The 15,765-nt window shown below is 45.3% G+C and overlaps 1 protein-coding gene and 1 long non-coding RNA gene across 4 annotated transcripts in view; one reads left to right on the top strand and one right to left on the bottom strand.

Annotated features, from left to right (window-relative positions):
• Positions 1 to 15,765, bottom strand: part of EPB41L4A (erythrocyte membrane protein band 4.1 like 4A) — a 180,509-nt gene that overhangs the window by 101,359 nt on the left and 63,385 nt on the right. Inside the window, exon 2 of the mRNA XM_038532143.1 lies at positions 5,471 to 5,575. Coding sequence (XP_038388071.1) covers positions 5,471 to 5,575 — 105 coding nt within the window. The remainder of the gene's footprint in view (positions 1 to 5,470; positions 5,576 to 15,765) is intronic.
• LOC111094968 overlaps positions 1 to 15,765 on the top strand; it is a 32,195-nt gene that overhangs the window by 12,164 nt on the left and 4,266 nt on the right. Inside the window, exons 2-5 of one of the 3 annotated variants that reach the window (XR_005356495.1) lie at positions 3,743 to 3,905; positions 9,870 to 9,945; positions 11,053 to 11,216; positions 12,153 to 15,682. This is a non-coding gene — a long non-coding RNA (uncharacterized LOC111094968). Of the gene's footprint in view, positions 1 to 3,742; positions 3,906 to 9,869; positions 9,946 to 11,042; positions 11,217 to 12,152; positions 15,683 to 15,765 lie in introns of those variants that run through there. The other 2 variants (XR_005356494.1, XR_005356496.1) reach the window with 2 other exon arrangements.

The following is a 15,765-nucleotide window of genomic DNA, read 5'->3' as shown; positions in this document are numbered from 1 at the left end:
TCCCCGTCCTCCACCTTTCTAAACAAGTACCACCAGCAGTAGTTTCCTCCAGCCTAGCTTTGACACGAAAGCCCTTCTCTAGATTCCGCACCTTATAATCTACAAAGAGCCTTCATGTTTTCTGTAATTTGGTCCCGTAGCCATCTCGAGAGTTAGCAGGGAGGGGAGGCATTATTCTCCTCAACATTCAGAAAAAAAAAAAAAAATACGTGACTTGAACATTCAGGACTCAGACTTGTATTGTGACTCCAAAGGCACTTACCTGTTCTACTTACAGCAACTTCGGAACACCCAAAGGAAGGCTCAAGTGTCTGACAGCCTCCGAGTCATTTCAAATTCCCCCGATTATTTAAGGAAGTCTGCATTGTAATTTCAACTCGCTGCCCATCATGAATAGGTCTCATCATCCCTCTCCCAGAGTAAGGAACCTAACTCATCTTGGAAAAGCCACTGATACTGCTCACAGACACCTGGGGATGCATGCACAGCCCTAACCACGGGCGAATCCTGAGTGCCTGCGGGAGGGTGTATACTATTATCATCGAGGCAAAATAACCCTCTTTCGGGTTTCTGCCGAATCGGTGAATCCAAACAAGAAAGCCCTTATATTTCCACTGAGCAAACAAAAATGCTTCCCACTGTACCCGTGCGTATGAGTCTCTTTTTGCAGCTGTAACAAATTACCATAAACTTGGCCTAAAACAACAGAAATTTACCATCTTATGATTCTCAAGGGTCAAAAGTCCAAAATGCTCTCATTGGGTGCAACGGACTGGAATGTTGGTGCCCTTCCCCACCAAATTCATATGCTGAAATCCTAATCCAAATACCTAATATGCTGGAATTTGAAGGTGGGGCCCTTGGGAGAGAATTAGGTCAGGAGAGTAGAGTCTTCACGAACGGGCTTAGTGCCTCACAGGACGAGGTCAGGGAGCGACCAAGTGCTCTTCTTTGCCACGTGAAGTCACAAGGAGAATTAGACTGTCTACAACCTGGGAGAGGGCCCTCACCCAAGCACGCTGGCACCCTAATCTCATTTTTCCAGCCTCCAAACTAAGAGAAATCCGTATTCCGTGTTCATGGCACCCAGTCTCGGGTGATTTGTTACAGCAGCCCAGCTCAGCCACAGGGCTGCGTTTCTTCTGGGAGCTCCAGGGCAAGACCTGCTTCCTTGCTTTTCTGGCCACTAGGAGCTGCGTGCACCCTCTGGATCAAGGCGCCCTTCCAGTAATCGCACGGGCTTGCCCTCTGCCTCCACTGTGACGCTCCCTCCGTCTTGTAGAAGGAGACTTCTCGTTACAGTGATCCTACGCCAATGACTTCGGGTGATCTCCCTGCACAAGACCCTGAGGCACACCTGCAAAGTCCCTTCTGCCGTATACGGTGACGTTCACAGGTGCTGGGAACTGGGAGGCTAAGCCAAGAAAAGGCTGCGCACCGCGGTGAGCTGCGGAGCTACAGGCCTCAGGCCGAGAACGAGACGGTGCTTCTGCCGAGCGAGCCGTGAAGCTGGCAGCAGGTACTCCGGGAGCTCTGCTGTTCCACATCCAGGATCGGTACTTGAGGAAATTGTAAATATTTACAGCTAGTAAGTGGCAGGCTCCTTCAAGGAGTCGGGGACTCTTTGACTCTTACATGTGTTCATATAATCCCTCTCATCTACCTTAAATCAGGCTGGGAATTTTCTGTTCTGATGAACCAAGGCCCCGATTGAAAAAAAAACAAAAACAAAACAAAACAAAACAAAACAAAACAAAAACAAAGAGCTACATCCCCTGCAGAGACCAGTGTGGATCAAGACAGAACCAGGACAACACAGGCCAAAGCGGAGCAGAAAGTAGGCGATGCAGCCGCTAAGTGCTCTCCGTTTGTCTTTAGGGAAAGGAACCATGGTGCGTGACCCCCACTGTGACTCTTTAAGGGCCAGTCTGATACAATAAGCCTAAAGTAACACAGGCAGCACGGTGTTGATTCAGTCTCAAGAAGCATGTCTTCACTTCCTAGAGGGTCTTTCACAGACCCAACCTATGAAGTGAAGAAACCATGGTGCCCAGAGTGCCCCACACCAACCAAGTCGGCTGTCTCCATGGAGAGCTTCTCCCTACCCAGGCTTATTTCTGCCTCGCTGTTACTCTGCACACATAGGTGACACCTGAATCCTATGCATTTGTTGCATGAATGTCCCAGGACTTGGTTTTATGAAACCAACTAAGAAAACCTGTATGTTTCATTTAATATTCCAGACAGCAAACTCCCCTTCCCCTGAATTCCTAAGACTATGTGAAAAACAGAGAAGGCTCTAGCATCGGGCCTGCACATATCAGGCATTCTTTGCATTGCTACTGAGCAACTACATGAAGGCATAAATACGAGGCCTAAATAAACTCTCTTGCCACAGGTCAATCTGAGAAGTCAGCTTGTTGGAAAATAGCATCTAACTCCTCTCAACAAATCTTATGCAAGTTGCGTACAGAGGGAAGCCCTTAGTACCTTAAGTCTGTAGGACCTTTCCATCCTGCATCCATGTCAGGATACAATAGTGGCTGAAGGTGCCGGGGACATGACGACTCAGGTCTGAATTCCGGTCCTAACACTTGCTGGCTGTCTGACCTCGGGGAAGTGGCTTAACCTTTTTAGCTTCCGTTTCTTCATTGCTGACGGTAGGGTGATAATATTTAGTTTGCACAGTTGTTTTGAGCACGTAATGACAGCATATGAAAATGTTCCACAGTTTCTGATGCATCACGACGAGGATGGTGATGGGTGGTGGTGGTGATGACACATCTAGATCCAGCCTCTTGGCTACCCTGCTCCTCCAGGACAAACAAGTTCCCGGCTCCTGGGAGGTCCATGTGTCCCAGGGACACGCCCTCCGCTCACACCTAGACACAGTTTGGCCTCAAGGCATGATCCACTGCCAGGGAGAAGGGGAACAGGAACCTGGGGCTTCCTGCTGGTGTCCCTCTTCCTTTTACCCCTAGCTCTTCTCCTTCTCTTTATCTGCCTCAAGAGTTGACCTAAGACGTCCCTCTTAGGGCCTCAAAGTCTTTTCCACATAGATCTTATTTTAAAGATGGTTACAAAGCTTTAAAAGTAAACTTTTTGATGCAGAAAAGGAGCAAACCAATACACAAAATCCAATCTAATGGATTGTAATTCAGGCAAATTCATGGAAATCGTTATTTTTAAAGACAAAAATTTTTCGCTGCATCCTGTGCCATTCTAACACAGGGTTATTTTTTAAACATTTGCTGTAAGTAACAGAGGGCTATGTGGGCCTGCTCCTACTAACACAGAGAAAAGGTAGAGAAATAGGATTTGGGTTCATAGACAACGTCCCTAGAAGCAAAGCTGTGCCTTGGGTGGTTGCTCTTCTGGAATGAAGGGCCTTCATTGGCCTTTTCCTTGAAGGAAATCCTTAGTTCTGCCTCAATGCCCAAGAGAAGCAAATCAGTAACGGAACCACCTTTCTTACCCTGGTACACGATCAGCCCTCCAGTATGCTTTGACGAGATGATTACCTGGGAGAGGGGCAAGTTTTCATGACCTCTTTACAGCTTCTTACAGTTAAATATATATAATATATATTATATATATTTATAATATATATTTATAACAATAATATATATTAAAAATAAATATATATTAAGTATATTTATATATACATTTATGACAATACATTTGAACATGAAAAGACTAGGGAATGTCTACAAATCACCTCTATTTTGTCTTCGTTCACTAGAAAGAACTAAACTCAGGAGGCAAAGAACAGTTTTATGTGATTTGCACACCTGATGCTCTTACAGTATCCAAAAAACATGACAAGAGCTTTCTCCTTCTAACTGTAATTTCTTCTAAAACCTGCATTGCAACCATATCACAAATGCCAACCCTCAGGAATAAAGGTAAGAGGAGAAAAAAAATTTGGTTTTAATATAAGCCCCAGAAAACTGTGAATCAATACCAATTGCTAATTCTTTTTGCAATGATACAGTCCATTGTTCAAATTCTCTGGCAGGGCACCTGGGTGGCTCAATCGAAATTCTTTCTCTGGCTTTTCATTTATATTTTTCTTCCTTTGCAAAGTTTGAAAAAGAGAGAGAGAGAGATGAGGTGTACATAATTTTAGCAAGACAGTCAATCTTTCCAGCGAAGTCTGACATACTAGATAAGATCAGGAAACAGTAGTTTTCTCTACTAGGAAAAATGTTCTTTCAAAACTATGAATGAAATGCAAGACAGCTTCTATAGCCTTCAACTCAACCTTTGAGTAAAGAGTCACAGTCCCTGACCTATGGCCTGTGCAGGACACAAGTCTGGGCGCTCCTGAAGATGCCCGTTTCCCTTCCCTTGAAGCGTGCCTTAATGGCCGTTTGCCTTTAGAAAGCCTCTCCTTCCTATGGAAAGCCAACCAACACACACCCCACTTTTTATTCCTGCTTTGTGAAATCCTCTGTGAAACAAAACAGATTATGAAAGTGGCTCAGGGAAAACCACAAGTTACCACCGTCAAGAGCGTCTCTTCTCACCCTAGCACATTCCTGTGACAGGGCACAAAGACCCCACCCAGACCATCAGGTGCCTCGCTGAACAGACCCCGCGTGGCCCCATGGAGACCCGGAGAACTGATGAAGTAGGAAGAGGAAATCTTGACCCCAACAGGCATTGAGTAACACACAAAGCAGAAGTCAAACAGGGTCTCTAAGGTGGGCGTGGAAGTGCTCTGCATAGTAAGACGGTGTCGGAGGGTAAGACCGTCCTTATGCTGAACTAAAGGCACCGGTGAATGTCCTTTCATACCCCAAACTGCCACCTCCAAAGTCTTTGTCCCCCACTCATTACTGAAGAAGTAGCTGTTCACCTGACACCACACAGCGTCCACCAGCCAAGGTCGTGAGCATCTTAGCAACTCTGCCATCCAAGCAGCTAGGAAGAGGCTACATCCTCACGATCAACATCGAACACCAAAGCTTTGGTTTCTTTTATTACCCTTACTCCTTCAAGCCCATGAGCGGAAACTGCTACTTACTTATTTTATAGTTATTCATTCAGCTTCTAAAACTTAGATAAGCACCTTTGTACACTGTGTTTTTTTCTCTTTAACCATTGATTTCCCAAAAGGCAGGTGAGCAGTAACTGCGGCTCCGCGAGACCAGCCACTTGCCTCCCAACTTGCCTCAGTGGCTCATTCAGTTCTCCTAACAGCATAGAGGGAACGTCCTCTCTGACAGGGGTGCAGACAGGAAGACCTGGGACGTGTTCTGCAAAGAGGAGCGCACACCTGACTCTACAGACTTTTGGCAAAAGAGGAAAAAAAACGCAAAAAGCGACAGTAAGGAAAAACACGTTCAAAGTTCCCAAAGCCATTTCCAGTTACGAAGAAATGACGTGCCTAAAAGCACGTCGGGGAAGGCCCGAGAGAGGCTGAAATGTTTAGCCACGTGGCCTCGGAGGGAGGCGCGGTACTCACTGTCTGATGGCTTCTGTCGCAGTAACGCAGCCCAAAGTAGTCGATCTCCACCAGGTTTACGTGACGGAACACGTGGTCGAGGACGACGGAGCCTTTCGTTGACTTCTGCAAAAATAATCCACAGTCTTAGTTTCTCCAAAGACGCGGGCCGCGGTCCCTACCAGCTCGTCCTCTATTAGCTGCACCCGCGGTTCCTTCGGTTCTGCCTCGATTACAAAGCAAAGTAGGGTTTCACATAAAGTGTATTAAAGAAATTCCCTTGAAAAATTATTTTTAAATTGCAGTAGGTTTTTAATTAACATAAGCTTTTTTCCTTAGGAGATTGTAAATTATCTTCAGGACAAATTTCTCTTAATAAAGACAATCTCTTATGTGAAGAGCATCTGATGGATTCCTCAAAACCCACTCACTGTGGTTAAAATCCCACAGTTCTTTCGATTTAAAGACCAGTTTTCACCTACTGCTGTTACTCTCACAATTAACACAGCAGAGACGCAGAATTAAAATAACAATAGCTACGGCTTTTATTTTTAACCCATAGCTAAAAAGTGGCCGAAGTTAACGTCCTGAGAAGCCCTGGTGAAGAAATCCTACTTTATCTCCTGCATGTAAGCACGGATACAAAGGGAACATCCCCCGGCTGCTGGCCAAGAGCCAATAGGTTAACTCCCAGTGACGGCATATTACCTGGCCAGCGGACTAGGGGTCGCACAGGTATGACTGGAGGGAGAGAAGGCCCGAGAAATCACACATGGTGTCAGCGAAGCAGGCCTTCCCCAGGGAGTCACCAACATGCACTTGCTCACCCCCGGGGAGTACCTGGCCCGGCACTGCTTCTAGAAAATTGATTTGAGATGTAAGGGCAATGTCTGGACTAAAGGCCTCATCGTACGGCTAAGAGGTGATGGAAGCAGATGCTGGTGACAAATCCCAGAGGTGTTTGTGTTCTCTGCTCAGTCCCCGTGGTGAAACCTCATCAGGGTCTTCCTCACACTCCGCTAGACAATTCACAGAGGCCCCGCCACGACGGACCTCTGGTTTGGGACGTGTATCCCTGAAGCAGCAGTGCCACGCACGGGACCTGTCTCTGTGCTCATGTCCTCCCGTGACGAGCCAGGTCCACGACTGGATGGGACAGCACTCTGAGGGTGCCACACTCCGGGTTACAGTGGGCGCTGCCAAGAAGGCCATTACGATATGTGCCACAGAGGTCCATTTGCCCACCTTTGCCCAGACCAGGTCGAGCGACACTTCCCTAGCTGAGTGAACGAGGAAGAGGGGAGAGGGTGACTCCTGACGTGCACTTTCCTGATACCCATCCGAGTGCCCCACCACCCGCTTTCCAACCAGCTGCATCTCTGAGCCCTTGGCCAGGCAGTCTCTAACTTGGCGTCTATGACAAACTCTCCTAAGCACTTATGATACCTGTACTGGTTTTATTTTTTAATATTTATTTATTTATTTTAGAAAGAGAGCGAGCGGGAGGGGCAGAGGGAGAGGGGGAGAGAATCCCAAGCAGGCCCCATGCCCAGTGCAGAGCCAGAGGCGGGGCTCGGTCTCACGACCCTGAGATCCAGACCTGAGCTTAACCGACTGAGCCACCCAGGCACCCCTGTGCGACTTCATTTGGTGTCGTTAGCTCTTCATTCTATCTGTAAATTATTTTTGTGCTGGGATAAGGGCCTTTGTTTCCAAACAGACATTTTACTGAAAAGGTCGTCATTTCTCTTTTGATGTGATAAAAACTTCATCATCTACTAAATTAGCCCTTACTCTACCCCATGGATTATTCCTGAACCAATCCTCCAAGATTTGAATGATTCGGTTATAATGTAGTAGTGGTGGAAGGGGAGGTGGGCGGGGGGTGGGGGTGACTGGGTGACAGGCACTGAGGGGGGCACTTGACGGGATGAGCACTGGGTGTTATTCTGTATGTTGGCAAATTGAACACCAATAAAAAATAAATTTATAAAAATAAAAAAAATAATGTAGTTTGTTGGTATCCACCTTTCTTTCCTAAAATTGTCTTTGCAAATTCTTAGACAATTTCTCTATTAGTAGAAGTTTAGAACCAGGTTGCTATTTTCTTAAGTTTTTATTTAAATTCCAGTATAATTAACATACAGTGTTATATTAGTTTCAGGTGCATAATACAGTGATCCAACGCTTGCAACACTGGGTGCTCATCACAACAGGTGCCCTCCTTCATCCCCATCACTTATTCCCCCCACCCCTCCTCCCACCTCCCCTCTGGTGACCATCCATTTGTTCTCTATAGTTAAGAGTCTATTCCTTGATTTGTCCCTCTTTCTTATTTTTTTCCTTTTGCTAGTTCTGTTTCTTAAATTCCACATATGAGTGAAGTCCTATGGTATTTGTCTTTCTCTGCCTAACTTATTTTACTTAACAGTGTTCTCTAGATCCTTCCATGTTGTTGCAAATGGCAAGGTTTCGTTCTTTTTTTTTTATGATAGTCACAGAGAGAGAGAGAGAGAGAGAGAGAGAGAGGCAGAGACACAGGCAGAGGGAGAAGCAGGCTCCATGCACTGGGAGCCCGACGTGGGATTCGATCCCAGGTCTCCAGGATCGTGCCCTGGGCCAAAGGCAGGCGCCAAACCGCTGCGCTACCCAGGGATCCCCGGTTTCGTTCTTTTTTATGGCTGGATAATACTCCGCTGTAGGGGAGCCTGGGTGGCTCAGTCGGTCGAACATCCATCCAAATCTTGATTTGGGCTCAGGTCATGATCTCAGAGTCCTGAGATCGAGCCCCATGTTGGCCTCTGCACTCAGCAGGGAGTCTGCTGGAGGTTCTTTCTTTCCCATCCTTCCTCAAATAAATAAATAAATAAATAAATAAATATTTTAAAAAATATTTCAGGGCACCTGCGTGCAGTTAAGTCAGTTAAGCCTAGCTCTTGATTTCAGCTCAGGTCACAATCTCAGGGTTGTGAGATCAAGCCCCACATCAGGCTCCACGCCGGGGCATGGAGCCTACCTAAGATTTGCTCCCTCCCCCTTCCACAGCTCTCCCCCCTTAAAAAATTCCACTGTATATTGATACAGCACCTCTTCTTTCTCCATTCATCAATTGGTGGACACTTGGGTTGTTTCCATAGTTTGGCTATTGTAAATAATGCTGCTGGAAACAACAGGGGTTCTTCTGTGCCTTTGAACTAGTGTTTTTGTACTGTTTGAGTAAATAGTGCAATTGCTGGGTCGTAGGGTTGCTCTATTTTTAACTCTTTGAGGACCCTCCACACTGTTCTCCAGAGTGGCTGCACCAGTTCGCATGCCCACCAGCAGTGTAAGAGGGCTCCTCTTTCGCCACATCCTCACCAACACCTGTTGTTTCTTGTGTTGTTGATTTTGGCCATTCTGACAGGTGTCAGGTGACAGCTCATTGTGGTTGCGGTTTGTATTCCCCTGATGCGTCTGTTGGCCGTCTGTAGGTCTTCTTTGGAGATATGGCCGTTCAGGTCTTCTGTCCCTTTTTAAATTAGATTTCTTTTTTTCAAGTTGTAGAAGTTCTTTATATATTTTGGATACTAATCCCTTATCAGATATGTCATCTGCAAATACCATCTCCCATTCTGCGGGTTGCCTTTTAGTCATGTTGTTTCCTTCACTGTGCGGAAGTTTTTATTTTCATATAGTCCCATCAGTTGATTTGTGCTTTTGCTTTCCTTGCCTCTGGAAACATATCTAGAAAGAAGTTGCTACAGCCAAGGTCAAAGAGGCTACTGCCTGTGTTTCAGGTCTCAGATTTAGGTCTTTAATCCATTTTTAAATTATTTTTGTGTGTGGTGTAAGAAAGTCATCCAGTTTCATTCTTCTGCATGTGGCTGTCCTGTTTTCCCAGTACCATTTGTTGAAGAGACTATCTTTTTTCCATTGGATATTCTTTCCTACTTTATCAAATATTAATTGGCCATATAATTGTGGGTTTTTTCTGGGTTTTCTATTCTGTTCCACTGATCTATGTGTCTATGTTCCAGTACCATACTGCTTTTATTACTCTAGCTCTATAATATAACTTAAGGTCCAGAGTCATAATGCTCCAGCTTTGCCCTGCTTTTTCAAGATTGCTTTGGCTATTTGGGGTCTTTAATGGTTCTTCCCCAGAGCCTTCAAACAAGCACTCAGACAACCAACACCTTGATTTTGACCTTCTGAAATTAAACACAGAACACCCAGCCACGCTAACCTGGATTTCTGACCTACAGAATGGTAAGATAACAAATGGGGGTAGATTTCAGCTACCAATTTGTAGAAATTTGTTATGCAGCAACAGAAAACTAATAAAAGTTTATTCTTAGCTATTTTATAGTTTTATTGTTGTTACACTTTCTGATTTCCAATATATTAACAGCTAATTATTCCATATTGGTCTATTTCATAGCCATCATCCTAAACTTGTATTGGTGAGAAGAATTTGTCTGTGGAATCTTTTTAGTTAACCAAATTTTCTACAAATAGTAAGTTGTTCTAGTTCTTTCTTTTCCAAATTCCTCCTCCATATTTCTTCCTTTTTCTTACTGCATTAGCTGGGGCCTCAATAGGATGACTGGGATGACTGGTAGTTGTGAGAACAATAATTGCAATCTTCTTCCTGACTTTAATGCAACTGCTTCTAAAATTTCATCACTAAGTATACTGGCTGCTATGTATCCCTTGTATATACTCTTTATCAAATAGAAGGTTCCTTTTATTCCTACTTTCTAGGGTTTTGTTTTTGTTTTGTTTTATTCTGTTTTGATTTTTAATTAAGAATGGTTGATAATTTTATCAAGTCATTTATGGGAATCTGGAAAGACAATAAATCTTGTAATATCCATGAGTTACATTAAAATAATTTCTTTTTTTAAGATTTTATTTGTTCATGAGAGAGAGAGAGAGAGAGAGAGAGAGGCAGAGACACAGGCCGAGGGAGAAGCAGGCTCCACACAGGGAGCCTGATGTGGGACTCAATCCCGGGTCTCCAGGATCAGGCTCTGGGCTAAACCGCTGAGCCACCCGGGCTGCCCTAAAAGAATTTCTAATGTCAAATATTCTTCATAAAGAATTTTCCAGTTTAATTCTTTTGTTCTAGTTATGTAATATCAAACCTGTTCCCTATTTGGAAAGAAGCCTAATCATGTGAGTCTTGGCAAATGCAAGAAACAGACTCCATTCCACAACTCGCAGCAGCTGAGCCACAGCACATGACCTGGTTTCAGCCAAGGACTCTGATTTCTGAGCAATTGATGCAAAGACAGAGGAAAAGACTTGAGAATGCAATTCCCGACACTGGTTCCCACTGGTAGGGTGTCCATCGGCAGAGGCATGCGGAGATGAAATCAAATGGGATAGACAGTAGTGATGACTGATGCCTAAGCCAGGTTTCCCAGCATTCTTGAGGTACTAAATAAAGGGAAGCAGCCAGGCAGTCCACCAGCGTCCCTTCCCTTGCCCCACAGGAGCACTGATTGTGTACATTTGGACCTAAAAGCCATGCCGGGGTCCTCAGTAAAAATCCTAAGAATACAGAAAACTGGGTCCAATGGTATACTAAAAATATCATGAAGACTAACAGTTTCTCGTAGGAATGGAAGTGCAACAGGCAGATCCCCTGGTTGCCAACAGTAGCAGTTGACGCTAAGTAGCCACAGGAGGAGTTCACTGCAAAGACCCTGGTTATCTCACAGTCTCCATGGGCCACCCTGATGGTCGCTTGGGTCTCCTCCTCCTGCCAATACAGCTCCAAACGGTAAGCACGGAGCCACCCTTCATCCATCGCCACCTCCCTCCTGTGATCCTCCTGCACATATTTTGGGCTCCAGTCTTCACCTACAATTGTTTCCTATTTGCCTTTTGCCTCAGGAATTTATTTTTAAGATTTTATTTATCCATGAGTGACACACACAGAGAGAGAGAGAGAGAGAGGCAAAGACACAGGCAGAGGGAGAAGCAGGCTCCATGCAGGGAGCCTGAGGTGGGACTCGATTCAGGGCTCCGGAATCACACCCTGGGCTGCAGGCAGACGCTCAATCGCTGAGCCACCCAGGTGTCCCTGGGAATTTTTTTTTTAAACCACTTCTGGCTGACTGAGATCTGCCTTTTTTATCTTTCAGGCTGTTGCGGAAAATGCATGCCTATCTTCCAAAATATTTCTGGAAGGCTGACATACGAGCTAGAGTTCCGTCTCCATCTAATCTCTCCTCTGGATCTGTCCTCCTATCCAGGCGCAGACAGGAACAGATAGAGTAACTAGAGCAAGTAGAGCAGCACAACTCCACTGAATTCCTCTAACCCAAGCAGGGGGAAATGGGCTTCATGCACAGAAGAGGAATGAATTGCCTTGAAATTTCAGCATTGAAATGGGGCAGAGTTTTTAGAAAAAAAAAATATGTGTGTGTACATATATATAAATACATAAATCAAGGCCATCTTCATGAAAAACACATTATGCCTATAATCCCACAAAAATGTTCGTTTCTTCATACATATAAATCTGTTTATAAAGCATAAATAATAGTCTACACATACCAAAGAAAGCTTGGAAAACCAGCTTAGCAGTTTGGGAAGTACACGGAAATAGCAGAAGTTTTGTGCACAGAAGGAATCACCATTTGCCAAAACCATCCCTCCAAAAATATCAGAACATAGTCTGTCGATCCTCTCTAACAGTTTTGTGTTTGTGCAGAATCTGGTGCTGAAACTTCTTTACAACGGTCACCCTTCAGCTCCTCGTTGTCCTCTACGGAGAACCCCCAGGGAAGCATGCAGGGCCACACAACGAGTCCAGAGCTGATCTACAAAGAAACGCCACTATCTCCTGATCCCCCCTGTATGTTGTGCAGCGACACAGGAACCTGGAGCAGAGGCGGGTGGACCTCAGAAATGCTACACTTCGGTCGCCACCTCTGGCACATGTGCACGTGAAGACCACCTCCCGTACCGTGACATGACGTGGGTCCAGCCATGAGCGCCAGCAACCGACGGGCCGCCAGCCTAGGGGGTCCACGTCACCAGCTCCCATTTCTCCCAGTCCTGCCCTAACTGGCCACTGCCAATCACCCTGGCTCCAATTTGTATTCCATTATTTATGCCTCCTGCTCTTATGGGTAATTGTACTCTTCCCGTAGATTCTTCGCAGAGGTTGCCCGTGGCCTGTATTTTGCAGCTGAGACTGATGGCCTTCCGGTTCAGAAGAAGCCATCCTTGAACAGAGAAGTTAAGACACGACAGAGAACAGACGTGGGGGCCAAAGCAAGAGCTAGAACACTGGGCAGGGAGCGGGCCAACTGCAGGACTTATCTCTAGAAAAGGACACCACCACCCATGATGCGATGAAAGGGCCGTGAGATACGGATTGAGCACCCGTCCCATGCCAGCAAGCGCTTAGGCCCCGGCGATGGGAGCAGCGCGCTAAGGAACGTCGGAGAACAGGATGCGCCCAGAACGTGATACAAAGCACGCCAGTGAGGGAAGCAGGTCCTCAACCGGTGGAACCTTGGGGAAGTCCTGGGGCTATGCAGTAACTAAGAAACTCCTAGAAAGTGGGACAAAGGAGGACTTGGTTATCAAGCTTTTTCACACATTTGATTAGTTACCATGCACGCATTCTACTTGCATTAAAATAGGCTTTAAAAGAAAAAGGATGCCAAGTGGAAACTAGTCATTACCTGCTTTTGTTCACAGAGGGAGCTGTTCCACCGACTCGGCTGATGTAGTGTGAGGCGTTAAGGAGGGAAAAGGTACAGAGCTGACCGGGGATGCGGTGTTGAGCGTCAATGTTGGGTTTTTTTTGTTGTTGGTTTTTTTTTTTTTTTAAGATTTTATTTATTTATTAATGAGAGACAGAGACACTGGCCAAGGGAGAAGCAGGCTCCATGCAGGGAGCCCGACGTGGGACTCGATCCGGGGTCTCCAGGATCACACCCTGGGCTGAAGGCGGCGCTAAACTGATAGCCACCTGGGCTGCCCTATGGTGACGTTTATAGATGAATAATTCACACTTTCCATCCACCCCAAAAAAGCTACTTTCAGCCTTTTTGACCTGACTTCTTCCCGAGCTCTCTGGGCAGGTAGCCCCAGTCAGTAGAGACCAACGCGTACCCCTGTGGAGGCTACACATCCCCAAAGTCCCTAAAACACCGAGCCATGGGGCTTCACTCCTATGTCAGATGGGTTAGTTTCATTTTAAGTTTAAAGAAAATTTTTTTCTTCACTTTACACCTCTTTGAGTACTTGGCAAAAAGAAAAAGAAGCCAAGAACGGGATCGTGTTTAGCACCATCAGTTTTTTGGGTTTTTTTTTTTTTTTTTTTTTTCTGATCATTTCTAGAAGTCTTACCGAAATGAGAAACTCATCAAGATGCTACAAAGTAAGATAAAACTGCGATCACAGCACTCCGCGACAGGTCCGGGAACTTCCACAAAGACGAATAAATTCACAGCGTGGGCTCAGGCACGTGATGGAGCTCGCCAAGCAAGACTCGAGAGAATGAACCGAGCGGCAACACAGCTATCAAGAAAGGAAGCGGCTTGCCTGGAATCTCTCTCCTGCCCTGGCGTCCTCAAAACCCCGCTGAATCCTTCAAGATCCAGTTCAGATGTCACCACCCCCACGAAGCCCCTCTTTATCTCCTCAACCTTGGGCCTCTCCCTCCACCCAACCTCTCATGCTTGCCTGCCTCTGAGGCTTAAACTATTCTCTGCCTTTATTAAAGCTACTGCATGCTTCTCTTCACTTTCCTAATAATATTTATACATTTTGAAGGCAGGGGCTGAGGACACACTCCCTTTCCACGCAGTTCAAGAACTGACGCATGGTAAGAACTCCCTAAAAACTCTTTGAGTGACCAGTCGGAGCCAACAACCAAGAAGAGGGCCGGGAAGGGCTGGGGACGTGGCGGCCTGTGACTCCACCTCGGTCCTGTCCGTCATGAAGACTGCTATCTTCCCGACCAGTCACACCTACGAAGGCAAGAGATGGATGGATTCACTTATCCTGACCTCGTTGCTCAGCTAAGTCAAAGCTGCACGGTTTACTTTTAGTCCAACATTTGTTTCAGTGTCGTGTAATTCCAACAAACTCAATGGACTCCAAAGGCAGTGTAAGAAGGAAGTCTTAGATTTGAAATTTATAAGCGATGGCAAAATACAGGGGCCCTGTTTACACTTTTATATAAAAATCTTATACAGAAATATATATTTTTCTTTATGCAATAAAATAAATATGACAGGTTTTTTGTTTTTCTATCATAAGGAAGTCGAAAGAGATTGGATTGGAGGCAGAGAACGAAGAAAATGAAGAAAAGAAGGACCTGGCTTTTTCCAACTCCATTCGGGAAAAAATTCACTTACTCTTACAAGATATTAACTTAGTTTTCAAATAGAGTAAATGCCTGTGACATATTTCTGGATTGTGGGTTAGATGCCACTTAAATCTCAGCAAATAGAGACAGATTACTTTTATTACTGACACACCAGCAGCATTCTGGAAAGAACAGAGCTACCAGAGGCTTAAAATCTTGAGAAAGACTCCCAAACAGGACACGTTTCCTTGGAAAATACCATGAGTGAGGCTTTCAGCCAGAACAAAGAATTCTTCCAATGAGTAATAACACCTTTGCAGATTAACATGACATTACAAACCAGAAGGGCAGGTTTTTACCAGCTGCACAGAATGATAACTACTGCATTTCAGGCAGTTTGCTCCTTCACAAAGGAGAAATGAACCCTTTAAAAAATTCTTTAATGTTACGCCTTTAGAAATGCACTATATTCTTATTTAGTGTTTTTAACATAACGTGTTCCAGGTTCTGTGGGAAAACATAAACCAAGTTACCGTTCTTAGCTTTCTTTTTTTTTTTTTTTTTTTTTTTTTTTCCAGTTCAGGCCTGTTAGGATAAGGTAAAGTGGGAGCATGGGGGAGAGATCCTCAGGCACCACTATACCTGCTTCTCAGACCAAGGACTGTTAACCCCCATCTGACGGGTTTTGATTAAGAGTCACCTTTACCCTGTAAGTGACGAATCTAGAAGGAAAAATCCCTTTTAGTCATCTAAAAGTAAAATGTTTAGAGACGCCCGGGCGGCTCTGCAGTGGGGCGCCTGCCTTTGGCCCAGGGCATGACCCCGGGGTCCCGGGATGGAGTCCCGTGTTGGGCCCCCTGCGTGGGGCCTGCTTCTCCCTCGGTCTGTGTCCCTGCCTCTCTCTGTGTGTTGCTCATGGATAAATAAAAGAATAAAATCATTTTTGAAAAAAAAAGTAAAATGTCTGTTCCTTAAGGTGCTACGTCTGTTTTCCACA

Source organism: Canis lupus, chromosome 3 (genome assembly GCF_011100685.1).
Source record: "Canis lupus familiaris isolate Mischka breed German Shepherd chromosome 3, alternate assembly UU_Cfam_GSD_1.0, whole genome shotgun sequence".
In the NCBI taxonomy this organism is placed as follows: domain Eukaryota; kingdom Metazoa; phylum Chordata; class Mammalia; order Carnivora; family Canidae; genus Canis; species Canis lupus.
Note: the sequence above shows the minus strand (reverse complement) of the source record. Positions and strands in the feature narration are given on the sequence as shown.